Source organism: Schistocerca cancellata, chromosome 12, assembly GCF_023864275.1.
Source record: "Schistocerca cancellata isolate TAMUIC-IGC-003103 chromosome 12, iqSchCanc2.1, whole genome shotgun sequence".
Taxonomy (NCBI): domain Eukaryota; kingdom Metazoa; phylum Arthropoda; class Insecta; order Orthoptera; family Acrididae; genus Schistocerca; species Schistocerca cancellata.
In genome coordinates this window covers 164,260,089-164,285,735 of record NC_064637.1, presented here as the reverse complement: position 1 = coordinate 164,285,735, position 25,647 = coordinate 164,260,089, and the positions used below count along the sequence as shown (strand labels likewise).

The window sequence follows — 25,647 nt, the reverse complement described above, 5'->3', positions numbered from 1 at the left end:
CATGTGCTAAACTAATAAACATTATCAGAATAACAATGATGGAGACACGAGAAAAAGTAAAGATACCTGGTAGGACAAGTGAAAACTTCATCTTTAACAAAGGAGTGGAGCAAGGCGATAGTTTCTCCCATGTCTTATTCATTATAGCCCTGAACAACCTAGCAAGTAACTTGCCAGATTGTGCCTATCCTGAGGACACTGGAATAATAGGAAGAAATGCCAACACAATTATATAAACATACTTGGCAGTGGAAGCAGAACTGAGACTTGAGGAACTCCTTAGGATCTAAATGTAAATGGGAAATGTTTCAAATGAGTGCCCTCTTCTTGTTACCTGGGAAAATTAATAGCAAATTATAATAGCGACGGAAAGAATAGAAGCTCTGAACAGAGATCGCTTTGCACATTGTTCCAAGATGAATGAAACTCTTAGTATGTAACTTCTTTATTCGTCCAGTTGGTGTGTGAGGGTCAGAGGTATGGATGCTAAAAGATGATGATAAAAATGCTTTGAGAATCTTTGAACAAAAACCACTGCACAGAATTTATGGGCCAATAAGGGAGGAAGAATGCTCCAGGATACACTACAACACCAAGCTACATCCATTAATACAAGGATGAGTTATAGTGAAATTTGTCAAATCACAATGAGTACAATAGCTAAGACGTGTGGAGAGAATGTCGGAAGGTAGAATAGAAAAGAAAATGGTGAAACGTGTGATATGTGCTACTATACAAAAAGGCGAGAGTTAGAAGAAGTGGATTGATAATGTAATAATGGACTCTCCAGTATCAGATTTCAGAGATGGAAAAGAGCTGCAAAAACCTGAGAAGCTCGGGGGGAAATAGTACGAAGAGCCAAGGCCTACCAAGGGCTGTAGCACTACAGAAAAAGACAATAAATTGTTAGTAATTTTGAATTGAAAATAATAATACTGTTTAGGATTTTGAGCACATTATAATGAAGTTTTTTTTAAATCACCATACATAATAGATCACCAACATAAAAATGGTTGTATTCATTTGAATTAATGTTAGTGATAATCTTGCTCACTTGATGCTGTTCTTATATTGCTAATTTTAAGTTCTGCCACAGTGCGCCTTTCATATCTATGCATCAGTGCAAACTTTTCATGCCTGCTTTAACATTCAGTCAAGTTAGACACACAAATATATTCAGTCTCCCCTACCAAATGCCAGTTTAGGTTTTCCATTGCCAAGCAAAATACAGGGTGGTCAATTGATCGTGACCGGGCCAAATATCTCACAAAATAAGCATAAAACGAAAACACTACAAAGAACGAAACTTGTCTAGCTTGAAGGGGGGAAACCACATGGCGCTATGGTTGGCCCGCTAGATGACGCTGCCATAGGTCAAACGGATATTAACTGTGTTTTTTAAAAATAGGAACCGCCATTTTCTATTACATATTCGCGTAGTACGTATAGAAATTGAATGTTTCAGTTGGACCAATTTTTTCACTTTTTGATAGATGGCGCTGTAATAGTCACAAACGTATAAGTACGTGGTATCACATAACATTACATCAGTGTGGACGGTATTTGCTTCATGATACATTACCCGTGTTAAAATGGACCATTTACCAATTGCAGAAAAGGTCGATATCGTGTTGATGTATGGCTATTGTGATCAAAATGCCCAATGGGCGTGTGCTATGTATGCTGCTCGGTACCCTGGATGACATCATCCAAGTGTCCGGACCGATCGCCAGATAGTTATGTTGTTTAAGGAAACAGGAAGTGTTCAGCCACATGTGAAACGTCAACCACGACCTGCAACAAATGATGATGCCCAAGTTGGTGTTTTAGCTGCTGTCGCGGCTAAACCGCACATCACTAGCAGACAAATTGCGCGAGAATCGGTAATCTCAAAAACGTCGGTGTTGAGAATGCCACATCAACATCGATTGCACCCGTACCATATTTCTATGCACCAGGAATTGCATGGCGATGACTTCAAAGTCATGTACAGTTCTACCACTGGGCACAAGAGAAATTACGGGACAATGGCAGATTTTTTGCACGCGCTCTGTTTAGCGACGAAGCTGCTGTCGCGGCTAAACCGCACATCACTAGCAGACAAATTGCGCGAGAATCGGGAATCTCAAAAACGTCAGTGTTGAGAATGCCACATCAACATTGATTGCACCCGTACCATATTTCTATGCTCCAGGAATTGCATGGCGATGACTTCGAAGTCATGTACAGTTCTACCACTGGGCACAAGAGAAATTACGGGACAATGGCAGATTTTTTGCACGCGCTCTATTTAGCGATGAAGCGTCATTCACCAACAGCGGTAATGTAAACCGACATAATATGCACTATTGGGCAACGGAAAATCCACGATGGCTGCAAGTGGAACATCAGCAACCTTGGCAGGTTAATGTATGGTGCGCCATTATGGGAGGAAGGATAATTGCCCCCCATTTTATTGATGGCAATCTAAATGGTGCAATGTATGCTGATTTTCTATGTAATGTTCTACCGATGTTACTACAAGATGTTTCACTGCATGACAGAATGGCAATGTACTTCCAACATGATGGATGTCCGGCACATAGCTCGCACGCGGTTGAAGCAGTATTGAATAACATATTTCATGACAGGTGGATTGGTTGTCGAAGCACTATACCATGGCCCGCATGTTCACCAGATCTGACGTCCCCGGATTTCTTTCTGTAGGGAAAGTTGAAGGATATTTAACTATACAAGACGGTAGTACCTGTTCCCAAAAGATCAGTTACCGTTGATGACCATGCAGCTTTGCTTGAACGAAATGATAATTTAATGGACACCCTAGCTGCATGATAAAAAACTAAATGATTGTCCATGATGTTGGACTTTGGAACAAGAAATCGCATTTTGTGAAAAAAATGAGCTCAAATGCTTCATTTGAACTGTAGTAAAGTCAACTGAAGGACCCGATATCATTTTTTTTGTAGTTCGACATGTTGATGTCGTCATGGCTAAAAGCAGACGGGTGGTATCCCACACTTCAGTTATAAGTCATTTTCGTTGCGTTATATCCAATGTCAGAGTAACCTCAAACTTCTTTTTAGGAAAAAGAAAAAAAAAAAAAAAAAAAAAAGAAAAAAAGGCACTGCATACAACGCTGAAACTCAATTTATCGGTAATGCTTTAGAAGTACATCATACTTATGCAGCATTTGTTACAACTACGAGTGTACTAAAATTGTGCAAAAGATTAACTGGACACACGACCTGCTGGGTGTATGCTTCTATTGCTAGTAACTGTTTCAGGAGTGTGGAATTTAAATGTGTCTTTTGCCTTCTCCAAAACAAAAGTATGAAGTTCAGATACTGTAGTTTGCTTTGTGTTCAAGACCATGGCCAGCTCTTCTGGCATCTGCATGAGCATGAAAGTGTTGGGGTTCCTGGAGGACAAAAGCATCTTTTGTCTTGATCTTAAGTTTTTGTGCTGATGCAGTAGAGAGCTTAAAAACTTTACTGAAATTAACTAGTAACGATGATAGTGTGCAAAAATGCAACGTGTACAGGAATTTCCAGACTGGTGAGGTACAGTCTGTCTCAGTTTGAGAATTGGTGATTGCACAGCTGCAAGTAGTCATGCAAGCGCAGTCAACAGTCAGTTGTGAAACTGCTTCCTTCAATGTTTAGCATGCTAAAGGCTATCATGTACAGTCACGCAGTACTGTGCTGCCAATGGGGGTGCATTTTAAGATGCAATAATTACAAGGGCCTCAGGAGAAGGTTCGCTGAATATGCTGAGGTTGTATCTGTAATACTTTGTCATGAATAAAATGTATGTGGTATAGATAAAAAATTTCAAGAAACTAATTCACATTTATGTAAAGATAATGTATTCCAACTTTCCTTTTGGGCTGCATACATTTGTCAACATAATTGTGACAGTCTGGCAATACGAGGAAACGCAAAACTCCATTGTACCATCTTCATATACACACATATAATGGAGTTTTGTGTTTCCTCGTATTGACAGACTGTCACCATCATGTTGACAAGTGTGTGTGTGTGTGTGTGTGTGTGTGTGTGTGAGAGAGAGAGAGAGAGAGAGAGAGAGAGAGAGAGAGAAGGCTCACCGGCCATTTGACCATCTTCTTCTGTGCGAATGCACAAACAGTGCCCGAACTCTTACGGGAATCGGCAAAAAGCCGTGAGTAATGACTATAATGGGCAGGGGCACTATGATTATAGTGCAGGACAATAAGTTGGAAATGTCGGTCTCACAGGAGGCATGCCAGAGGTAAGTCCCTGCAGTTGCACTATCCTTTGTATCCTCGGTGGCTCAGATGGATAGAGCATCTGCCATGTTAAGCAGGAGATCCCGGATTCAACTGTCCCTGTTGACTTATATCAATGCCTGTATGCAGCTAGCGGTATTCATTTCATTGTAATTCCATTATATGTATTTTCTGAAAATAAGACGTCGTTATGCAATATTGTTAACAGAGCAGATCCTGCTTGGTCAGCAGATGATTTAATTTCAAAGTGTAACAAAGTAAGTACAATTTGTATCTTTTGTCTAGGGAACTGGTAACAGCCTGTCTTCACCACCAAAATTTTCCACTTGAACCAATTGTCATTAGAATGACAGGGAGGCTTCTTAACACACAGCTTTAAAATTTTAAATTTTAATTTCAGGGAGAGATTTGGGGGAGCAGTGGCAGAATATAGTATGTCATGGGGCAGGAACTAGTTCCTTATGACAGCAATAAGACATGTCATACAAATTAGAAAGATGCCGAATCCAAAATATTTCTCTTTTTGCCATTCTTTATATGGTTTGTCTAATGAGAATGATTATTGGTTGAACATCCAGATGAATACACAAGTGCTGAAATCTGTCTGCGTGTCAGTATTCTAATGTAGATATGTTTTTTGGTATCCTTCCTGCTTGTGTACAGTCTGAGTCTGAGTAACCACCTGAAAATCATGCTGCAGCTCCAGAATGGATTTTCACCTTGCAGCAAAGTGCACCTCTGCAGCTGCAGCGATATTGACCCAGATATCTAAATTTGTGCATGCTTGTACCCAGTGTCAGTGGGAAAGGCCCAACAACTTGTTCGAAGTCAGTCTAATTTTCTCAGCTGTAACCCTGGTTGATGCACCATTCACCATTTAGTTATATGTAAGTATTGATGCCACCTCCCTTTACACTAACATCCCTAATGCCATGGCCTTACCACTACTGAACACTACCTTTCCCAATGCCCGACAGATTCCAAGCCGACAACCTCTTTCCTAGTCGCCATGACCAACTACATCCTCACGCACAATTACTTCTCATTTGAAGGCATTACCTACAAACAAATTCGGTGTACGGCTATGGGCACCCACGTGGCACCATCCTATGCCAACCTATTCATTGTCCATCTAGAGGAATCCTTCCTAAACACCCTCACCCGGTTCAGATTCATTGATGACATTTTTGTGATTTGGATTGAAGGTGAGGACATCCTAACCACAACTCCTCCCCCCATTTGCTTCAACTGGTCCTACTCAACCCAACAAGCCCCCTTCCTAGAAGCTGACTTTCATCTAAGAGATGGCTACATCATTACCTTCATCCATATCAAACCTACAAACCACCAGCAATACCTCCTGTTTGACAGCTGCCACCCGTTCCATACCAAGAAATCCCTTCCATATAGCCTTGCCACCTGTGGTCATCGCATCCGTAGTGACGAGCGGTCCCTCTCGAAATACACCGAGGGTCTCACTGAAGCCTTCACAAACTGTAATTATTCTCCCAACATCGTACAAAAACAAATCTCCCGTGCCTTTTCTTTCCAGTCTCCCACCACCTCACTAAATCCTGCCTTCTGGCCACAGAGGAGTATTCTCCTCATAACTCAGTACCACCCAGGACTGGAGAAACTGAATTACATTCTCCGCTAGGGTTTCGACTACCTCTCATCGTGCCCTGAAATGAGAAATGTCCGGCCCACTATCCTCCGCACCCCTCCCACAGTGGTATTCCACTGTCCACCGAACCTACACAATATACTCGTCTATCTGTGCACGACCCCTGCCCCCAACCTCTTACCTCATGGCTTGCACCCGTGTAATAGACATAGATGCAAGACCTGTCCCATACACCCTCCCACCATCACCTACTCCAGTCCGGTCACAAACATCACCTATCCCATCAAAGGCAGGGTTACCTGTGAAACCGGTCATGTAATATATACGCTACGCTACAATCACTGTGGTACATTCTACTTGGGCATGACAACCAACAAGCTGTCTGTCCGCACAAATGGCCACCGACAAACTTAGACTAAGAAACAAGTGGACCACCCTGTTGCTGAGCAAGCTACCAAACATGACATCCTTCATTTCAATGACTGCTTCACAGCCTGTGCCACACGGATCCTTCTCGTCAACACTAGCTTTTCCAAAATGCGCAGGTGGGAACTTTCCCTGCAACATATCCTACTTTCCTGTAACCCTCCTGGCCTCAGCCTTCGTTAGTCATTGTCCTCTCCCATCCAGCCCCTTCTCTGTTCCAAGTACAGCACTACACAGTCCTCATTCCTCCATCACACCAAGTTTTTTACTTCTCTCCTTTTCCACTATCCACCCTCTCCTCCCTCCTCACCTCTCCGCTGCCCTCCGTCTAACCTCTCGACTGCACGTAGCTGCCCTACCCTCTTTCCACCTTGTCCCTGCACACTCCCCAACGGCATGTCACTGGCTGCCACCACTAACCTACTATTCCTCCCCCTCTCCACCACAGTCTCCTCCTACCCTACCCAGTCGCCACTCAAGTCGTGCACAGGTGCTGCTGCTCGCAGTGTGGCCTCAGATGCCTCAAACTGCAGTCACGTGTATGTGAGTTGCATTGGCACGAGTGTGTATGTGTGTGTGTGTGTACGGGGTCTAATTTTGACAAAGGCCTTACTGGCCGAAAGCTTTATTTGTGACAGTCTTTTTGTTGTGACTATCCGCGTCTCGGCATCTCCGCTATATGGTGAGTAGCAACTTTCCTTTTCACAATATTATTCATTACATCAGATACGTGGCCTGTATGAAAAAATTTAAAGATTATATTAATGACTAACATTAAAAATGGATAACATTTGTCAACGGAAATTGCCATATCCTTTTTATCCCTTAACACAGTTGCAAATTAATGTCTCACATAATTAACAAAACATTATCATTTTCAAAGAAGAGGTGTCATTCTCCTTATATCCTTCAGCCACTATTCGCTGCACACAGCTATGTACTTATCATATACATAAGTGCAGTAATTAATGTTGGAGAGTAATTAATTTGTCAGAGAGTTCTGTTAGAATGTAAATACTTTGGAGCTTCTGCTTTTCAGTGAGGGTCTCCTGTAGTCCAAAGTATTTATACTGAGAAACACATCATAAATGCAATGAACACTGCTCCCATAATGCTAAATATTCTCCATAAGTTTGTTACAACACAAAAAGCACATTAGGAACTCCAGACACAGAGGCAAAATTTGTCAAATATTTCTATATGTGAAAACTGAAGCTGCAAACCCAGGTGTAACTGTGGTGGACTAGCAAAAGACACAGTTCCTTTTATTTGTTCCCTTCAATGGAAACATTTCTCTGCCAACTAATTTACTGAAGTCTGTTCAAAGTACACACATAATTCATCTCAAACAATTTCGAACCACCACCAACCTGGACTTACTTTGCTTCCCAGTGAATCGGACATCACATGCCTAAAACAGGCAGCTATTAACGACTAACAGCAATCCTTAACATTCTTCTCACAGAAAAGAATTCCAACAGTTGTTTTGATGAATACAGTAGCTCTGCTTATAGAATGACGTTTACATAGTGGCGACCTGTCCTGCCTGTGCAAAATAAACTTATTTCCCAGTCATAAGATACTCATTCTTTATTGTTCCACTTAGCTGACATTCATGTTACTGCTTCTCCAAAAGTTTCAAGAATTAAATCATAATGAAATTTAGCTGCCAGCTTTTGGAAGTCTACACTGAAAACTTGTCCCGAACTATAATTAAACGTAAATGACCTGCTGGCTTGTCTTTGCACACTTTTTCTTTTTTTTTTTTAAAAAAGTGTCACTCTAAAGTCTTGCAGCTCAACCCGCACATTTGTAATCTTTTATCACACAAAGCACAGTAGTCTTCATGTTTTGAGAAGCATTTTGATCTTTTTATTTTAACTGCAATATTTCTGTTTTCAAAAGGAAACCATTCTGAAATGTAACATTTCACATAATATAACTATGCCTACAAAAAACAGTTTTTAAAGAAAACTACATTTTAATGGCTGGGAAAAGTTCATATACATGTAGTTTGTAGTAGCACTAAGAATTTTTGGCATTACAGAAGCGTCCCATTCCACCCGTCTGCTTTGACCCATGACGTCATCAACATGGTTGAAATGGATACTTGCACCACATACAAAATGACGACAATGACGTCGCTACAGACACACAGCAACAAATGTGAACAAAAATAAAAATGAGACAATAACATCTCAGTCTAAACATAAAGTGAAACTAAATCAACAACTCAAAACTCCAAGTACCCCATATTCACTACATCAATTAAAACAGAACCGACCAACTGTAAACATACAACACACAAAACATCACAAGTACTAAAGAATAAAACCAAAACAAAAGTTACTTACAAACAAAAACCTCCAGCAAGATCTCTCTCTCTCTCTCTCTCTCTCTCTCTCTCACGCACGCACGCACGCACGCACGCACACACACACACACACACACACACACACACACACAAAACACCATATTTATACATGTCCCTGGTTCGAGCCGTCGGAAATCTCATCAGTCTCCTGTTGTTACCACAAATGTCACACCTAAAATATTCAGCAATAAAACCGAAAATCTATAGAAACTGTATGACAGACATCATATCATCACTCATCTCTAAGCATAGTGATAAACTTGTGAACTTCACTGTCATATCCATAACTAACAAAAAAAAGCAACAAAAAAATTATGCTTCTTTCCGCAGCACAAACACCAAACTAATCAGACCAAACAAAAATGCCAAACACATAAATAAAAAAAAAAACTTAATAACTCACTGAAAACACTTCCACAACACAAGTTATGGCACCAACTACCTAAACTCAAAACGACATTAGCAAGATGACAAAAACTCAAACCCAATATCACACATCAAACTCAGCACATACATATCCACATCCACCACCAGAGGGCACCATCTACAAACACAACCAACTAGAAAACTCTGTGCTGTAGTGATGTCACACTCCACAAAACTATTGCATCACTGGTCAAAGCAGGTGGGTGGAATCGGACACTTCCATTGACCCGAATTTTTGTTCTGTTTGGGGAGGCTTCATCATACCTTCAAACCTCCCTCATAAATGGTGGGTCATTCATCCCTTACTACAAATATCTTTTGAGTTACCCGGAAAACTGAATTTTTAGGTTAGCTCGCTTTGCAATATGTAATTTCTATAAATCATAAATATTTATGTTTGTGTATTTCAAGAAGCGCTTGCTTTACATAGGTAGGCGAAATACTTAGAAGAAAAGTGTGAAAAAACTTCAAAACTGTGCAGCACAAGTGAAACCTATAATACACTCAAACTTCCAACTGAGGAATTGCTGCATTGCTGTGGAATATTAATGACCTTGCAGAGGATATTAGTAGTAACTTCAGACTTTTTGTAGAAGATGCAGTTATCTATAATGAAGTACTGTCTGAAAAAAGCTGTATAAATATTCAGTCAGACCTTGATCAGATTTCAAAGTGGTGCAAAGATTGGTAACTTGCTTTAAATGTTTGGAAATGTAAACCTGTGCACTTCACAAAACATAAAAGTAGTATTCTATGTCTGTAATACAAGTGAGTCACAGCTGGGTGTAACACTTAGCAGGTATATGAAATGGAATGATCACATGGGCTCAGTTGTGGGTAAAGCAGGTAGTAGACCTCAGTTTACAGGTAGAATACTAGGGAAGTACAATCAGTCTACAAAGAAAACCAGTTCTAGAATGTTGTTAAAGTGTGTGGGACCTGTACGAAATAGGACTAACGGGGGATATTGAAAGTATACAGAGCAGGGCGGTGCAAGTGGTCGTGGGTTTGTTTGGCCCATGGGAGAGTGTTACAGTGATGCCTACGTAACTGAACTGGCAGACTCTTGAAGATAAGACATAAACTAAGTTTCAAGAACTGGCTTTAAATGATGACTAGGAATATACAACCACCCCCCCCCCCTACATATCGCCACAATATGGATCATGTGGACAAGATTAAAATAACCAGCATCCACAGAGGCATTCAGTCAAGTCATTCTTCCCATGATCCATACGTGAATAGAATGGGATGTACCCTCTGCCATTCACTTTTCAATGGTTTTCAGAGTATGGATATAGATGTAGAACACCTGACCATAAAATCAACAATAAAAGCTTTTTGTGCAAATTAAAATGTGAGTGAATAACCCCCCACCCACTGGACAAGGGTCCTGTTTACAGTACATCACTACATGTCATACCGCTTTACAATACACACCACTATTTGCCGTGTAATAAATAAAACTTTTCTATCCTTGAATCATGTTGGACCTTCACTCCAGGGTTCATAACATTACTTGAAACCCAAACAAGGCAAAATCTACCTGATAATTATTTTTGTGTCTCGTTCTGTGGTTATGAACAGTGGAGACAATTCAGCAGTAAACACATTGGGAATACACCGTAAGAATTATGTGATTATTACAAAGACTTCTGCAACATGTATCATTATTTTCTTTACACAACACTCTTACTGTTCGATTCTGCTGAATGAACATTTCTATTTTTGGTACATTGTCTAAGAAGATACGTCCATGGTTTGCACCACATAGTTCAAGTCATAAATGTTACCAAAACTAATATAATAATTTGTATTTATATTTCTTTATTGTCCTACATATCACAATGTGGTACATAATTTGCAATTAATTAAAAGAAGCAATTCCAAACAAATTAAAATGAGACAGATACCAGAAGCTAAAGTGCAGATCAGGATTAGCAACAATCACGGCCGTATTCTCCTACTGCTCATAGATTGGTAACACATTGGTTTGTGTAGCCTATGGAATGATATTGTCACCTAACCATTGTCTTATTATCAAAACTACCAGCTTCATACAGTGCAAAAAAAGAATATTAATCACAGGACTTGTATCTATATCAATGTTATACCTTACCTACATCAATATTATAGATTGCAGGGTACTTTCCCCAAGATTCAGAATGCAGTTTTATATACTGGGCAAAAGTGTGAAAGAGACTGTCGATGAACATCAGGCACGAAACTGAAAATTACCACAGATACTAAAAAACAAAGTCATACCTTATTAGCCCCCGGAGTAGACAACATTCCATTGGAACTACTGACAGCCTTGGAAGAGCCAGTCCTGACAACTCTCTACCATCTGGTGAGCAAGATGTATGAAACAGGCGAAATACCCTCAGACTTCAAGAAGAATATAATAATTCCACTCCCAAAGAAAGCAGGTGTTGACAGATGCGAAAATTACCGAACAATCAGTTTAATAAGCCACAGCTGCAAAATACTAACGCGAATTCTTTACAGACGAATGGAAAAACTGGTAGAAGCCGACCTCGGGGAAGATCAGTTTGGATTCCGTAGAAATGTTGGAACACGTGAGGCAATACTGACCTTACGACTTATCTTGGAAGAAAGATTAAGAAAAGGCAAACCTACATTTCTAGCATTTGTAGACTTAGAGAAAGCTTTTGACAATGTTGACTGGAATACTCTCTTTCAAATTCTGAAGGTGGCAGGGGTAAAATATAGGGAGCGAAAGGCTATTTACAATTTGTACAGAAACCAGATGGCAGTTATAAGAGTCGATGGGCATGAAAGGGAAGCAGTGGTTGGGAAAGGAGTGAGACAGGGTTGTAGCCTCTCCCCGATGTTATTCAATCTGTATATTGAGCAAGCAGTAAAGGAAACAAAAGAAAAATTCGGAGTAGGTATTAAAATTCATGGAGAAGAAGTAAAAACTTTGAGGTTCGCCGATGACATTGTAATTCTGTCAGAGACAGCAAAGGACTTGGAAGAGCAGTTGAACGGAATGGACAGTGTCTTGAAAGGAGGATATAAGATGAACATCAACAAAAGCAAAACGAGGATAATGGAATGTAGTCAAATTAAGTCGGGTGATGCTGAGGGAATTAGATTAGGAAATGAGACACTTAAAGTAGTAAAGGAGTTTTGCTATTTAGGGAGTAAAATAACCGATGATGGTCGAAGTAGAGAGGATATAAAATGTAGACTGGCAATGGCAAGGAAAGCGTTTCTCAAGAAGAGAAATTTGTTAGCATCGAATATAGATTTAGGTGTCAGGAAGTCGTTTCTGAAAGTATTTGTATGGAGTGTAGCCATGTATGGAAGTGAGACATGGACGATAACTAGTTTGGACAAGAAGAGAATAGAAGCTTTCGAAATGTGGTGCTACAGAAGAATGCTGAAGATAAGGTGGGTAGATCACGTAACTAATGAGGAGGTATTGAATAGGATTGGGGAGAAGAGAAGTTTGTGGCACAACTTGACTAGAAGAAGGGATCGGTTGGTAGGACATGTTCTGAGGCATCGAGGGATCACAAATTTAGCATTGGAGGGCAGCGTGGAGGGTAAAAATCGTAGAGGGAGACCAAGAGATCAATACACTAAGCAGATTCAGAAGGATGTAGGTTGCAGTAGGTACTGGGAGATGAAGAAGCTTGCACAGGATAGAGTAGCATGGAGAGCTGCATCAAACCAGTCTCAGGACTGAAGACCACAACAACAACAACATTAGCCCCTCCATCTAAAATTCATTAGATTATTTGGACTCAAAGATGTAAAAACTGTGTAAGTGTAGTACACTTTATATTAAGCAAACGTCGACTTTGACAGTACATAGGAAGCTGATACAATTCTTTGCGAAGTTATATAAATGCTTTGTTTGAAGTATTAGACCGAAACAGGAGTTGATCATAATTGTCAGTATGAGTAGATTAGCATTTGTCATAATTTGTTGTTAACATAGTCTACGGAATTAGCTTGCAGTAGCTGCTTGTTTAATTGATCAGTTCCACTTCCCTGATTGCCCTGTCTCATGATGGATTTTAGACACAATAGTTTTGAATGAATATGTGTAATGGAACAGAGTAAGCATTACCATCATTTTTAACCATTTCATTTCTTATCATGTCATGAATGAATCACATGAAAAATGATTGTGTACCTTATTACACGAGTACACCTCTCTCACATTCTGTAGCTTAGATTAGATGCAGTTTTCGTTCCATAGGCACAAAAAATAAGTTCATTCTGGGGGGTGCAGAACATGTCAGAAAGTATAACATAAAACATTTGAATATAATACTTAATACCCTGAACATTAGTCGGAAGATTGTCAAACTAGGGAATACAATACAGTAAACCTGAACAGCTAACATTTACAGAATTAATACTCTGTTAGAATGAAACACTGTTATGCACTATTAATAAATTTATCATACACAAAATATCTAATCTTGACTTTTGTGACAAAGCGCTGTCAAAACTGAAATCTAACAGACATTTTTTCTTACACTAGCCTAACAGTCTCTGTTAAGATATTCATCTATAGAGTAGAAGGAGCCGCCTATCAAAAAGTCTTTCTGACTCTGTTTAAACCGTGCTTTATCTGCGACCAAGTTTTTAATGGTTACTGGCAATTTATTGAGAATGTAAGTTCCTGAATATTGGACCTCTTTTTGAACCACAGTAAGCGATGTCTTATGTAGATTGTTCTTATTCCTTGTATTAATACTATCTATTGAGCTACCATTGTATATCATTCTGCGACATGTACAAAGGATGCAGTAGAATTATTTTAATTCCGTCAAAAAAGTTTGCCTGCTGCCACTCGTTAGTTGTTGAACTAACATGATTATCTATTCTTTGCTCATAAAAACCGCCTCTGCGACTAAATAAACGGCACAAATTCGACTGCAAGGCATTAACAGTTGATCTTGATGAATGATGTCCTCATAAAAAACTCTGTGAGGCTGTATTTGGTTACGTTAACACTGTTAGCACATGGTAACGGGGATGCTACAACTTTTCTACGTAACATACACATTTTAGTAATATAAAAATTGGGTTCATAGCTTTTTTTATTTTGTGTGAAAACGAAATTCACTGAAGGAATAAGGGTCAAAAGGTATGCTATTGCGCTCATTACACTAATATTGCGACCCCCCGTTTCTTGAAACTTTTATCAAAAGCTGCTATTAATGTACATCACACGCACTTATTTCCATACTAGCTACGTCGGACTCGCTGCAAAAGAAAAATCTGCTTCAGTTTTTGTATTCATTACTACTCACTACCTTCTGCCTTTCAATACGTCTTTTCACGTAAGCGATGTCAGCTGCCTCATATGCACACGCAACCACCAATCTTTAAGATGCGCTTACATTTGCTCTATACGCGAAATTCTTTTTATCACACATGTTAAATACTGGCATCTTCTTAAGGACGACAGACAGAAAAAAACTGCCAATCACGATTATGAAACAGTCAGTCGAATCCAAAACGTATGAGATTATTTGCTGAGCTGGAAAGGCAATTAATTAATGCACTTGGTTATCACCTGCAAGACGAAATCTTTGTTATTGACATCCGTGCAGCGCAAAATCGTTGCCTAGCAACCGCACGAAGCTAGCCAATAAGAGGCGGCGTTGATCCTGAAATGGAACTATGTTGCCTAGTTTCAAAACACGACCGCGCAAGTTAAATGCAGCTGTGTTCTTCGCTTAGATTTGGTACTACGCTTAACTTGAAATCAAGTTTGTACTTTACTTTTATTACTTTTCTACTGTTTCTTCAGTTCTGTGTTGTCTCAAAATATGCTCACAATGACAATATGTCCAGTACAAGTTATGCAAGCCAAATCACCTGTTTCTGGCCGACTGGGCAATGACGTAGTGGTGGCGGTATTTAAAAAAAGAGAAAAAAGTCGTTATTATAATTCAGCTGTTTCTCATTTCGGGCAGCCCGAGTCGTTGCCAACATTTTCACCGTATCCAATTTCAAAGTAACATTTACCAGTCTAATGTCGCATATTTCACAATGATTACCAATTTCATTTAATGACAAAACGTTTAGTTTACGTTTGCCCATAGCTCAAATTTTAATGACATTAGACAAGTTAGGCCCAGTTTTATACAAAATAAATTTGATAACAAATTTTCCATTGATACTGAATGACAAAATTTTTCATAACAGATAAGCAGAAGCAAAAACACAGAAAAATAAATTTTTCATTAATGATAAGCACTAATAACCTGGATCAGGTAACATAATCTCGTAGACTTAACAAAAGTTGACACAGCTCTATAGAGTGTGCATGCAAAACTAAGAGTGAGACATTTATACAAATGTCAAACTATTTTTTAAATCACATTTGCATCAATACAAAGCACCAGAAACAGTTTTCACACTTAGTCTATACTTCCTCTTCTGTATTTTCAGTACTAAACTACACTTCATCTTCCATTCTTCTCTCCACAGGGAGTTGTTTTCCACATGAAGAAGAGTTCTACACAGTTCCTAATTTTTAATTTATCTTTGTTCGACAAATTTGCCTGGAGGTGTTGCTTCATCTTATGCAAAAACAAGAAATGAAATGTTCTTTCAGTTTTATTTTGAAAGTTGTCAGTTCTTCATGCTCACTAGCATTCTGTTATAAATTAAGCTTCCAGCCTTTCTGGGATCCCTGTTTGCATTTTCAAGCTTTTTGCTGCATGTATGGCAATCTCCCTAAAGTTATTGTGTTGTGGCCATGAAAATCTCTGTTTAGAGGTGCTGTACAATTTAACATTAAAATCAGTATTGTCTCACGCATGTGCAAGCTAGATATGTTAATATTTTAAAATCTTATTTGCAGGCTTCTGGCAGTTTTAGTTTCTTTATGCATCTGATGGCTTCCTTCTGTAGTTTTAAAATTTTTTGAATTGTTTCTGATAACTTTTTCTTTCTACAACTTGAATCACAGTTTATATATAAATTTCATTGTGATCTTAACTTTTGATGAGAAAATAATGGTTTAGAGTTTGCCTTATATGAGGAACCAGTAATTGACCTAATAGCTTTCTTCTGCAATATTATATAACACGCAGACATGCTAGAATTTCCTTAAAAAATGATATTACAATATGAATGAATGCTGGTGAAATAGGGTGTTCTAACATAGATTTCAGGTATTGCTACACTACTTGTAAGTTGCCTTGTAGACAAACTATCCCACACAGGTGTTTATGCTGGCTCAGAGAGCACTGACAATAGTTGCTGGAGGTTTCTGGGCAGCTTGCTGATTAACTTTATAATTCATGTAGGTACTGCAAAGACAAGATTAGAATAATAACAGTGTGCTCCAAGGTGTTAAGGCAATCACTCTTTCCAGATTCCACTCTAATAAGTGGTACAATGGGAAGTACCCTCTACCATTCACTTAACAATGGTTTGCAGAGTGTAGATATAGATGTCAGTATCCCAGATCTCTTCAACAGGGAAATGTGCAGTTGAGCAAATCAGTGGAAGCAGTTGTTTTTCAAAGAAGGCTTGCACACTCCTTACAACTTGTGGTCAGGCCTTGTTCAGATGAAATATTTTGTTGCTCACATTGCAGTATGTTGTTACTTTTCTGCTGAGATATGTGTTTTAAATAGGGCCTAAATCACTTTTTGGGACTATGATGACCACAGCACCACAATGTATGTTTTTTTCATCCAAAATTCACTATTTTTTATACCAATATAAAAGGAAACCTACTGGCGATGGTGAACAAGTATGGACAAAGGAGGAAAACAAGGAGCTGTGTTTTGCTTAGTTTAGCAGCCTCAACACCAATAAGTTGTTAAAACTTTTCATGTGCCTGCTTACTACTGCTCAATGGTTCATTTAGAATGGTTTGATAAATTTCCTGAAAGTCTGAGTAAAGTGGGTAAGAACAAGTCTTATGTATTTTGTGATATTTTTTTAATCACAGGTACATGAAATACAGATTACAAAGCAAGAGAGGTAGCTGGGCACTACAGTATTCTTTGCCTCATGCTTGAATCCTTGTGCGTTTGGATTGTTACCTTTTCATGGAAAAAAAAGTGTGTGTGTGTGTGTGTGTGTGTGTGTGTGTGTGTCCGTCCGTCCGTCCGTCCGTCTGTCCTTTTGGACATGTCTGAATGAGGAGGGGCATTATGTCAGTAGCATGTGGTTAAGTTGAGAATTTGTGTCTGACGGGATGCATGGCTAGAATAGTCCATGTGTGGTTGTGGTAACCACTTTGTGCAGGTGACGTACTGGGCAGAGCATCAGCCTAGAGAGCAGGAGACTGGGTTTGAATCCCAGTCCAGTACATTTTTTTTCCAACTTCCCTTTGATTTCAATCAATGCCCGCTTGCAGCCAATGCCTGTAATTCCTTTGTGTCTTAAAATTGTTATGCTTTCAGCATGTTATAATCCATGCAACATTATGGGGAGACAGCCATATGTGATGGTGTTCCAAATGAAAGCTAAGAAAAAAAACCTTTTTTTGCATATTCCATGGATCTCATGGAGATGTGGAAAGAAAATGAGGAGGTACCCTTAATTTAAGTACAAAGCAATGAAATGACATTTAGTTACTGAATTGCCTGATATTTCTACTTTAATCTAAAACATTACATTTAAGAGTTTCTGTGAAGACGCTCTTCAGTGGAGCGTGAGTTACCCAGTAGAAATATCTTTAATTTAGTCTTAAACTTCACAACATTATCTCCGTGACATTTGATATTCTCTCATATATTGTTGAATGCCTGTTGTAACCATGTCTCTGACTCATTTTTCCACTGATGTTAGCCACTTGAGGCCGTTGTAAAGGTTTCTTTTAGTGCTGGCGTTACATTCACACTTTTCAGATATTTTTGTGAGAAGAGAAATATTGGTAACAACAAACCACATGAATGACTGTAGGCTATGTACAATAAATTTTTATGTTTACAGATGAATATCTTGAAACATAAAAATTTGTTGCCAAATAAAATGAAAATTAATTACTTGGGTTACATATAACGTATGGAAGCTGAACCTTCAGTTGTGATAATATTAAGCCTAAATCAATGTAAATATTCTTGTATGATTTAAAAATGTGTATTGTAAATCACAATGATTTGTTCAATATCAATTGTATACCTTGTACAACAAATGATCAAAAGGACCAATAAAAATGTAATGTAATGTGAAGTAGCTGTCAAACTACATAGTTTTTTGAAGAAATCTCTGCAGGATTTCTGGAATTAACACCAGATTAAATTCTTATAACACATTTCTGTACTCTGAAAATACTATTACATAACTTAAATTTCTCTCAGAAAATGTTTTCACAGAACATCATCTTAGACATGAAATGAAAAAACTAAAATGAAAAACATGCAGAAAATATTTAAGTTTGTCACTGTGCCAGCATGTATAACACAGTAAAATTCTTCAGCACTACTAATTGCTAATTATGTGTTTATTTAAATATAAAGAACAGCCTACACAGGAAAATATCGAAAAACACGCCACAGCTGTTGACCCGTACATAAAAAAAGTTGTCAAAGTGCCATTATTGGTGATAACTTTCTGTTTCAGATTTCACTGACACTGCAGAGTACTGGATGTTCCCATACGAGTCTCCCACTTTCAGAACAGACGTAGACTATGTGTGGTCACAGATCCAACCACTGTATGCCCAGCTGCATGCGTATGTCCGCAGGAAGCTACGTGATCTATATGGCCCAGACAAAATCAATCGGCGGGCTCCTCTTCCGTCTCACATTCTTGGTAAGAGGCAATTTGGTCCCTTTGTTCTGTTTTGAGGGAATCTATTTGTGTATTGTATTTGGAATTGACTCTGTTTACAATCCAGACGGGTTAGCTTGATGTAAATTCTATGGGTTCAAAATGGCTTCAGCTAAGTGCCACAATGGTTCACTCACCAAGAACATGACCAATTCCACACCTAGTTACTAAAGTCAAAATACCTGTTGCTACTGCGGTGCTTTGCCCCCACAAATACTTATATATAAATAATTAGCTACTAATAATAGATACAGACAGGTAATGGAAGAAGTCTCAAGCCCTATCTAACTATAAATGTTTCATTTCAGGTTTCTTTGTTTATATTCTACAGTTCTTCTAATACTTTTTCAATGAATACTTTTGAAGTGAAAAAGAACATTTCAAACATTATTATAGGATTGGGGAGAAGAGAAGTTTGTGGCACAACTTGACCAGAAGAAGGGATCGGTTGGTAGGACATGTTCTGAGGCACCAAGGGATCACCAATTTAGTATTGGAGGGCAGCGTGGAGGGTAAAAATCGTAGGGGGAGACCAAGAGATGAATACACTAAGCAGATTCAGAAAGATGTAGGTTGCAGTAGGTACTGGGAGATGAAGAAGCTTGCACAGGATAGAGTAGCATGGAGAGCTGCATCAAACCAGTCTCAGGACTGAAGACCACAACAACAACTTCTGATGGGGGCGCTCGGAGAAATCTACAAACTTTCTCAAATAATGAAAAGCGTAATTGTTGCTTTAACAGATGCTGGTCTAGGTGAAACTAATTTTGGAATCTCTAAAAGTCAAGCAGTATGTCTCTCACGATTAATGATATGGTCCCCAAACTCATTTTAAGGCATATAATGTTAGCTGTTGGATGTTAATCTTTAATGTCTATGTTACAGTGCTTGTTAAGAAGAAACAATTTTTTTTTTATTATCGGTAAAATTCTTCTGGACTGTTCATCCCATTGTCAATATATAAAATTGTCTGACATTTCAGCCACTTACAATAGTTACCAAAACATCGGACAGATTTATATATTAACAATGCGGTCAGCAGCCCAGAAGAATTTTATTGATAGTGACAACCCATGAAAGCATAAGCTTACATTTAACTTTTTATATTTGATACATTATAAATGATTGTTGAAAGTGTTCTAATATACATCTGGACAGATTATCAGATTTTATAGCTGAGTGTTCTACTTCTTTCTCCGTCAAAGTTAGATTTGCTAGAGAGAAGTACAGATTATTTTTCCTGCTAGCATTGCGCTTGTGACAAATCCTATATCACAAATGTGATCATTGGGATGATAATAAATAAATAAATATATGTATTATTCTCAAACTTTTATGGACTGTGAGGCTGCCATTAACATTCTCAATTGCTTAAATACATGTCTGCAACATGTATGTATTTGAACCCACCTACCCCTCTCCAAATTCAGAGAATTTCCTTTGTGCAATAGATAATTTATGCTTAAGTGAACAGTTACCCAAAATATTATCCTAGAGTACATCAGTGAATGAAAATAAACAAAATATATGAAGTTACTGATCTTTTTGACCTCATTATTGGCAACTGTTCTTGTGGCAAAAGTAGCTGAACCTAGGTAGGTGCAAATGTTTGAAAATCTAGTTGGAGCATTTTCACCTTTATTGTATTTGATCTACTCAGACAATCTACTTCTTAGCACTAAATTTACAAATGCATTTCTCAATTATTAACATATATGATTATTTGGCTGTTTACCCAGCATTATTTAGTTAATTCTTTATGCCAGTCTTGTAGAATGTGAATCGTGTAGCATTGAAATTCCTCCCAGTGCTCTAGAATAAAATTATACATATGACCCCTTCCTACACCCCCCCCCCCTTATTGGGCTGATGTATGGAGCACAGAGAAACGAAACAAGAAATAGCATTCACACTTGCTTTCGAACTCTTGCTCTTCTACTAGCAAAAGTACACACATTCACACACTACCAACCATTCAGACACCCATACACACACTCCCATGACCACAGGAAGAAAATAATCTGAAAAAAATATGCACCATTGCACTTTGGGTTACGAACAAAACACAAAGATGGTGAAACTTCCTGGCAGATTAAAACTGTATGCCAGGCTGAGATTCAAACTTGGGACCTTCACCTTTCGCAAGCAAGTACTCTTGAGCTAACCAGCATGACTCAGAATCCATCTTTTCAGCTTTATTTCCAGCAGTATCTCATCTCCTATCTTCCAAACTTCACAGAAGTTCTCCTACGAGATTTGTGGTAGTAGTATTCCCGAAGATAAAATATTACAGAGAGCTATAAGATCCTGCTGTGTATGCCATCAATTCTTGCAAAGTATAAGGTTTTTAGATCTTTAACAGCCTAGTCTGTTCTCTCCCCTCTAACACAGTCAACAATATTGTTGACATAGTTTTCCATTGACTGCTGATTTCCATTACAATTCATTCATCTTACATTTTCAGCTATTCCAGTAAAGTAGTGGTTGAATGTACCTGTTGGTTTTTTGTTTAACAAGACAATATTTTCATTGGTTTTCTTATTTTCCGCAATTGTTTTTTTATGATGTCCCACATATCTTTTATTTTACTCTTAGAGTTTTTTGTGATCATTTCATTGTGCATTTAAGCCTGTTCAGTGACCATTCACAAAAATGTTGAGACTATTTTCTAGTAAGTGTGCATATTTACTGTAAAATTATTTTTCTTGCAGAGTTTGGACAAGTGCTCTCTTCTTTTGATGAAAAGTTAAAATTTTCCGTGTTATCCAGCTATTGCAGTTGTTTACATTTTGGTTTTAATATTTGTAGAGGGATGGAAGTATCAAAATCTGATCAGTTTTTCTATATGTATGTTGAATTTTGTCCCAGACTTTCAATTTGCAAGATCATTTTATCAGATCTTAAGTTTGGTTAATAAAGAACATACAAAATTTGAAAATGTTTATTGGCACTGGAACAGAACTGCAACTGTGATGAAAAGTGTAATTACTTGTCAGTTAGCATATATTCAATTAGTAATTTTGTGAACACTGAAGTTACACATAACTAGTAATTTAACAAATATATTGATATTTTTGTAAAAACTAATACCAAAATTTAGTTGTGTTGAGCTGGGTTGTTGTGATGTATTTCCTCACTGTAAACACATATTACCTCCTAAGTGCAGATATGCTAATATTTCTACAGCTGTAAATATGCTAAAAGTAAGCTTCTGTAGGGTATGTAGGGGCAAAGATCCACATCTCTTACAACTGATTTTTTAAAAAGAAGATGCTAGGTATTCATATGGGAAGAGCAATAATATGTAGCCTGTACACATACTGTAAATTTAGAACATTGATAGAAATGGGATACTTAGGTGTGGAGGACAAAACCATTTTTCCTTAACAACAGTTACTGAGCATGTTTGCCCCATGAGAGAGGGCAAAGATCCTCGGTGCAGACATTTGCCCCACAGTACAGAAATTGAACGATAACTCTGTAAATTCATATTCCAAGATATTGTATTAAAGAAATAGCACATGATCACAAACATCACCATTTTTGATATTAATATGGGGGTTGTCCAAGTTCACTCAATCATTATAAAATTATTGTAAAAGGTAATTGTATTTTGAAAATGTCCAGAACTGCTTTGAATTGGTTTTGATAATTTCTGCAAAATGCCTTTTCTACTGAACAAAGATACTCTATTTATTGCCGAGAATTGCATTGTCTGAGGAGTTTGCTTGTAAAATAGACCCGTGTAGCCACCATACACATGATATGTCATCTTAGTGATGAAGAGACGGAAATTGTTTTTAGGTTTTCCTCAGAAATTAACCACAGCGAAGTGTGACTAGCCTGGAGATCTGTGTGTGTGCTGTCCCTGTCTGTTACATCTTTGAACAGGTTTCCAGGAAGGTCAATGCTCTCATCAAGTGACTTTTGGAGTCTGATTCAGTAGAGGACTCAAGCTAGACAGCCTTTTTTGAGGTTGCACATTTGATGGGAAAACGCACCTCTGAGCTTTCTTACTATGTTTCTCCTCTTCTTGACTGCTCTTTTCTTTTACCTTTCATTCCAGTGCCTCTCTCTTTGGCATGGATGTAAGCAGAGTAGATTTGAGACTCCTGACAGCACACTCCCTTTTAATTGGACATCTTGGAACTAAAGTGATATCACATTACAAAACTGCAGTTGCAGGTTGTTGAATATCTTTTGAAGGATTAGCTGAAGAATGTTCAAATCGGCCACTGAAAGGCAAAGAGGAAGATTCAGGGATTTCTGCAGCTGGTGCATCCTGATTACTTTCTGGATCAGAAGTTTCACTGTTTCTTGGTGGTGAGCATCTTTATCACTAGGCTTCAGACTGTCTTCAAATACAATGAGTTGCTGTACATCATGATTATTTGTATCAGCTGCATCTACTTCCTCTTGGTCTGCCTTTGCAGCTGGCAAAAAAAATCTTCTTCGGTGAAGATATTGGCATCAATTGAGAGAATTCCTATCACTCTGAACCTTTCAGGGACCTTTCCCACAGTTGCACGCTTCTGAGAAGCTCGATTTACCAGGCCAGCTACATGATACCGAGTAAGTACTTTACCAGGATGTGATACTGTCCAAAGACCACACAAGGCATCATAGTAACTCTTAAAAGGTCTGAAGAAGTTTAGTCAGGAGGCCTCAGTTTGTGATTGCTATATGGTCGAAAACTGAACGTGTGAATGATGTAACATTTTGCACAGACGATTACTTTCAGAGAAGTGTGAGAGATATAGTTATTTAATATCAGCAAGACATGGTTGTCTTGAGTTGGACTGGTGTGCTTGCTTAAGTGCTCCAGACACAGAAGAAATGTGTTAGTGTCCATGTAGCCTGAATGTCACACCTGTCTCAGATCCAGTTGAGGCATCTTTAATCGGAATTAGGTTCTGTCTTCTCTGAGCAAATGTGAAAAATGGTGAAATACGATGTTCTGTAGCACTCATAAAGCATGCAACAGTCACTGTTTTATCTTGTTCAGCTGAAACATTTTTTGACACCATACTTTTGCCTATAGGAGCAACATGTTTAGGCATATTCTTTGGCACTGTCTGGACACCTGTTTCATCCATATTATACATCTAATATGATGTGGGAAAACATAATTTCTAATGACTACTATCAAAGTTTTAAAATATGGGGCTACCTGCTGCTTTTTGAAACTCAAAATACTGGTTTTCATTGTGGCTCTCAGTGTTGGATGATTTCTCTTCATGAACTCTCTTTCCCACTCCCTTCCAGCGAATTTTTGTTTCCTGTGAGACGGATGATACTTTCCTTTCTGCATACTCAAAGGTAAGGCAGTGTAGAAATTTTAAATTTGGGCCATAAAACCTAGAATTTAGGTCTCTGCAGTGTTTGGCCATTTCCTGTTCTTCCTCTGTCAGCTTTCATCACTTCCTAATTGTGGATAACCAAGTGTGCAATTTTCCTTAACTATATGCCATTTTCCTTCATCAGTGGTGCCTATTTATAAGTGCCTCTGTCAATGTTCCTAAAATGGATATGAAAAGTGTTAGAGATTCATGTTAGATATGATTTTGTATTTTACAAAGAATTTTTAAGGTACATGAATGATGATGGTCTCATTAATAAGAATATTAAACTATAACCTCAGTTAATTCATTCCCCATCCCTCCGTATTCTCCCTCATCATGGGGCCTGCAGATTATAAAAGTAAATTAGACAACAGATGGCGACGAATTGTAAAGCCTCAGTGTTGTATTTCTCTGTAATTAGTTAAACTAAATACTCAAGTAGTTCACAACTGACATCTCACATTCATTATTGGACTTGAGGCTCACTCATTTCTAATAACTATAAATTATTTGGGATGTTACAATCAGGTCAAAACAGACTTACTGTCTAGCACTAAGAGTGCTGCTCAAGCAATTTCTAATCCGCGTGTGCTATTCAGTATTTCTAAGGGGTTCATAATAAATAAAAATGAAGATATGACACGACAGGTATTATGCAGTCTCAGTGACACTGTGACTGTGGATAATGTAGGTGCTACGAAATTTTTCAGTTTTAGGATTCACAGAACCACCAGACAGGAGCACGTGTATATGTTGTACATCTCGCACGGAGAATGAAGACATATAATCTTCTATCGACAGTCTTCAAGTCAACATACCATCAACTGCCTCAGTTATGCAAAAGCAAACCAAGAATACCTGAGTATGAGGCATGAAATTTGCAGCTACAGTATTTGTAAAAAGTGAAACGTAAACATCCCAAGTTGTGAGGTATTGTGAACATACGGCATCTGCTCGTAGCGTCACTTAAAGTACAAATGTTGCCACTGTAAAAGTTAAGAATAGATATTGAGTCTCCTATTTTCAGGTAGTAAATTCTTTTGTTCTAATATCACAGTATGTCTGCCTCCACAGATGAAAAGTCGATGCATCTAACTGCCGTGTGGATGATCTAGCTTGAATTCCCAGCACTGCTAAGAGTTTTTAGGAATAGAATGGGGCTCACTCTGCCTAATGATGCCAGTTGAGGAGCTACTCCATTGAGAAGTGATGGCTGCTAGATCTGAAACACTGCCAGTGGCCAGGGAAGAGACGTGCTGATCCCTGTGCCCCACTATACCATATCCGAATGGCACCCATATATGTCATAGGATGACACAGCGGACAATCGGAATTGCGAGGTCTCCTGAGTCTGACTGTGGATTTCAGTTTTAATGTCACGTTACAGATGTTTGGAATG

General features: G+C 38.4%; 1 protein-coding gene across 2 annotated transcripts in view; it reads left to right on the top strand.

Annotated features, from left to right (window-relative positions):
* Positions 1-25,647, top strand: part of LOC126109791 (angiotensin-converting enzyme-like) — a 267,091-nt gene that overhangs the window by 188,582 nt on the left and 52,862 nt on the right. For both annotated transcript variants that reach the window (XM_049914847.1, XM_049914848.1), the window contains exon 7: positions 18,697-18,888. In XM_049914847.1, coding sequence (XP_049770804.1) covers positions 18,697-18,888 — 192 coding nt within the window. The remainder of the gene's footprint in view (positions 1-18,696; positions 18,889-25,647) is intronic.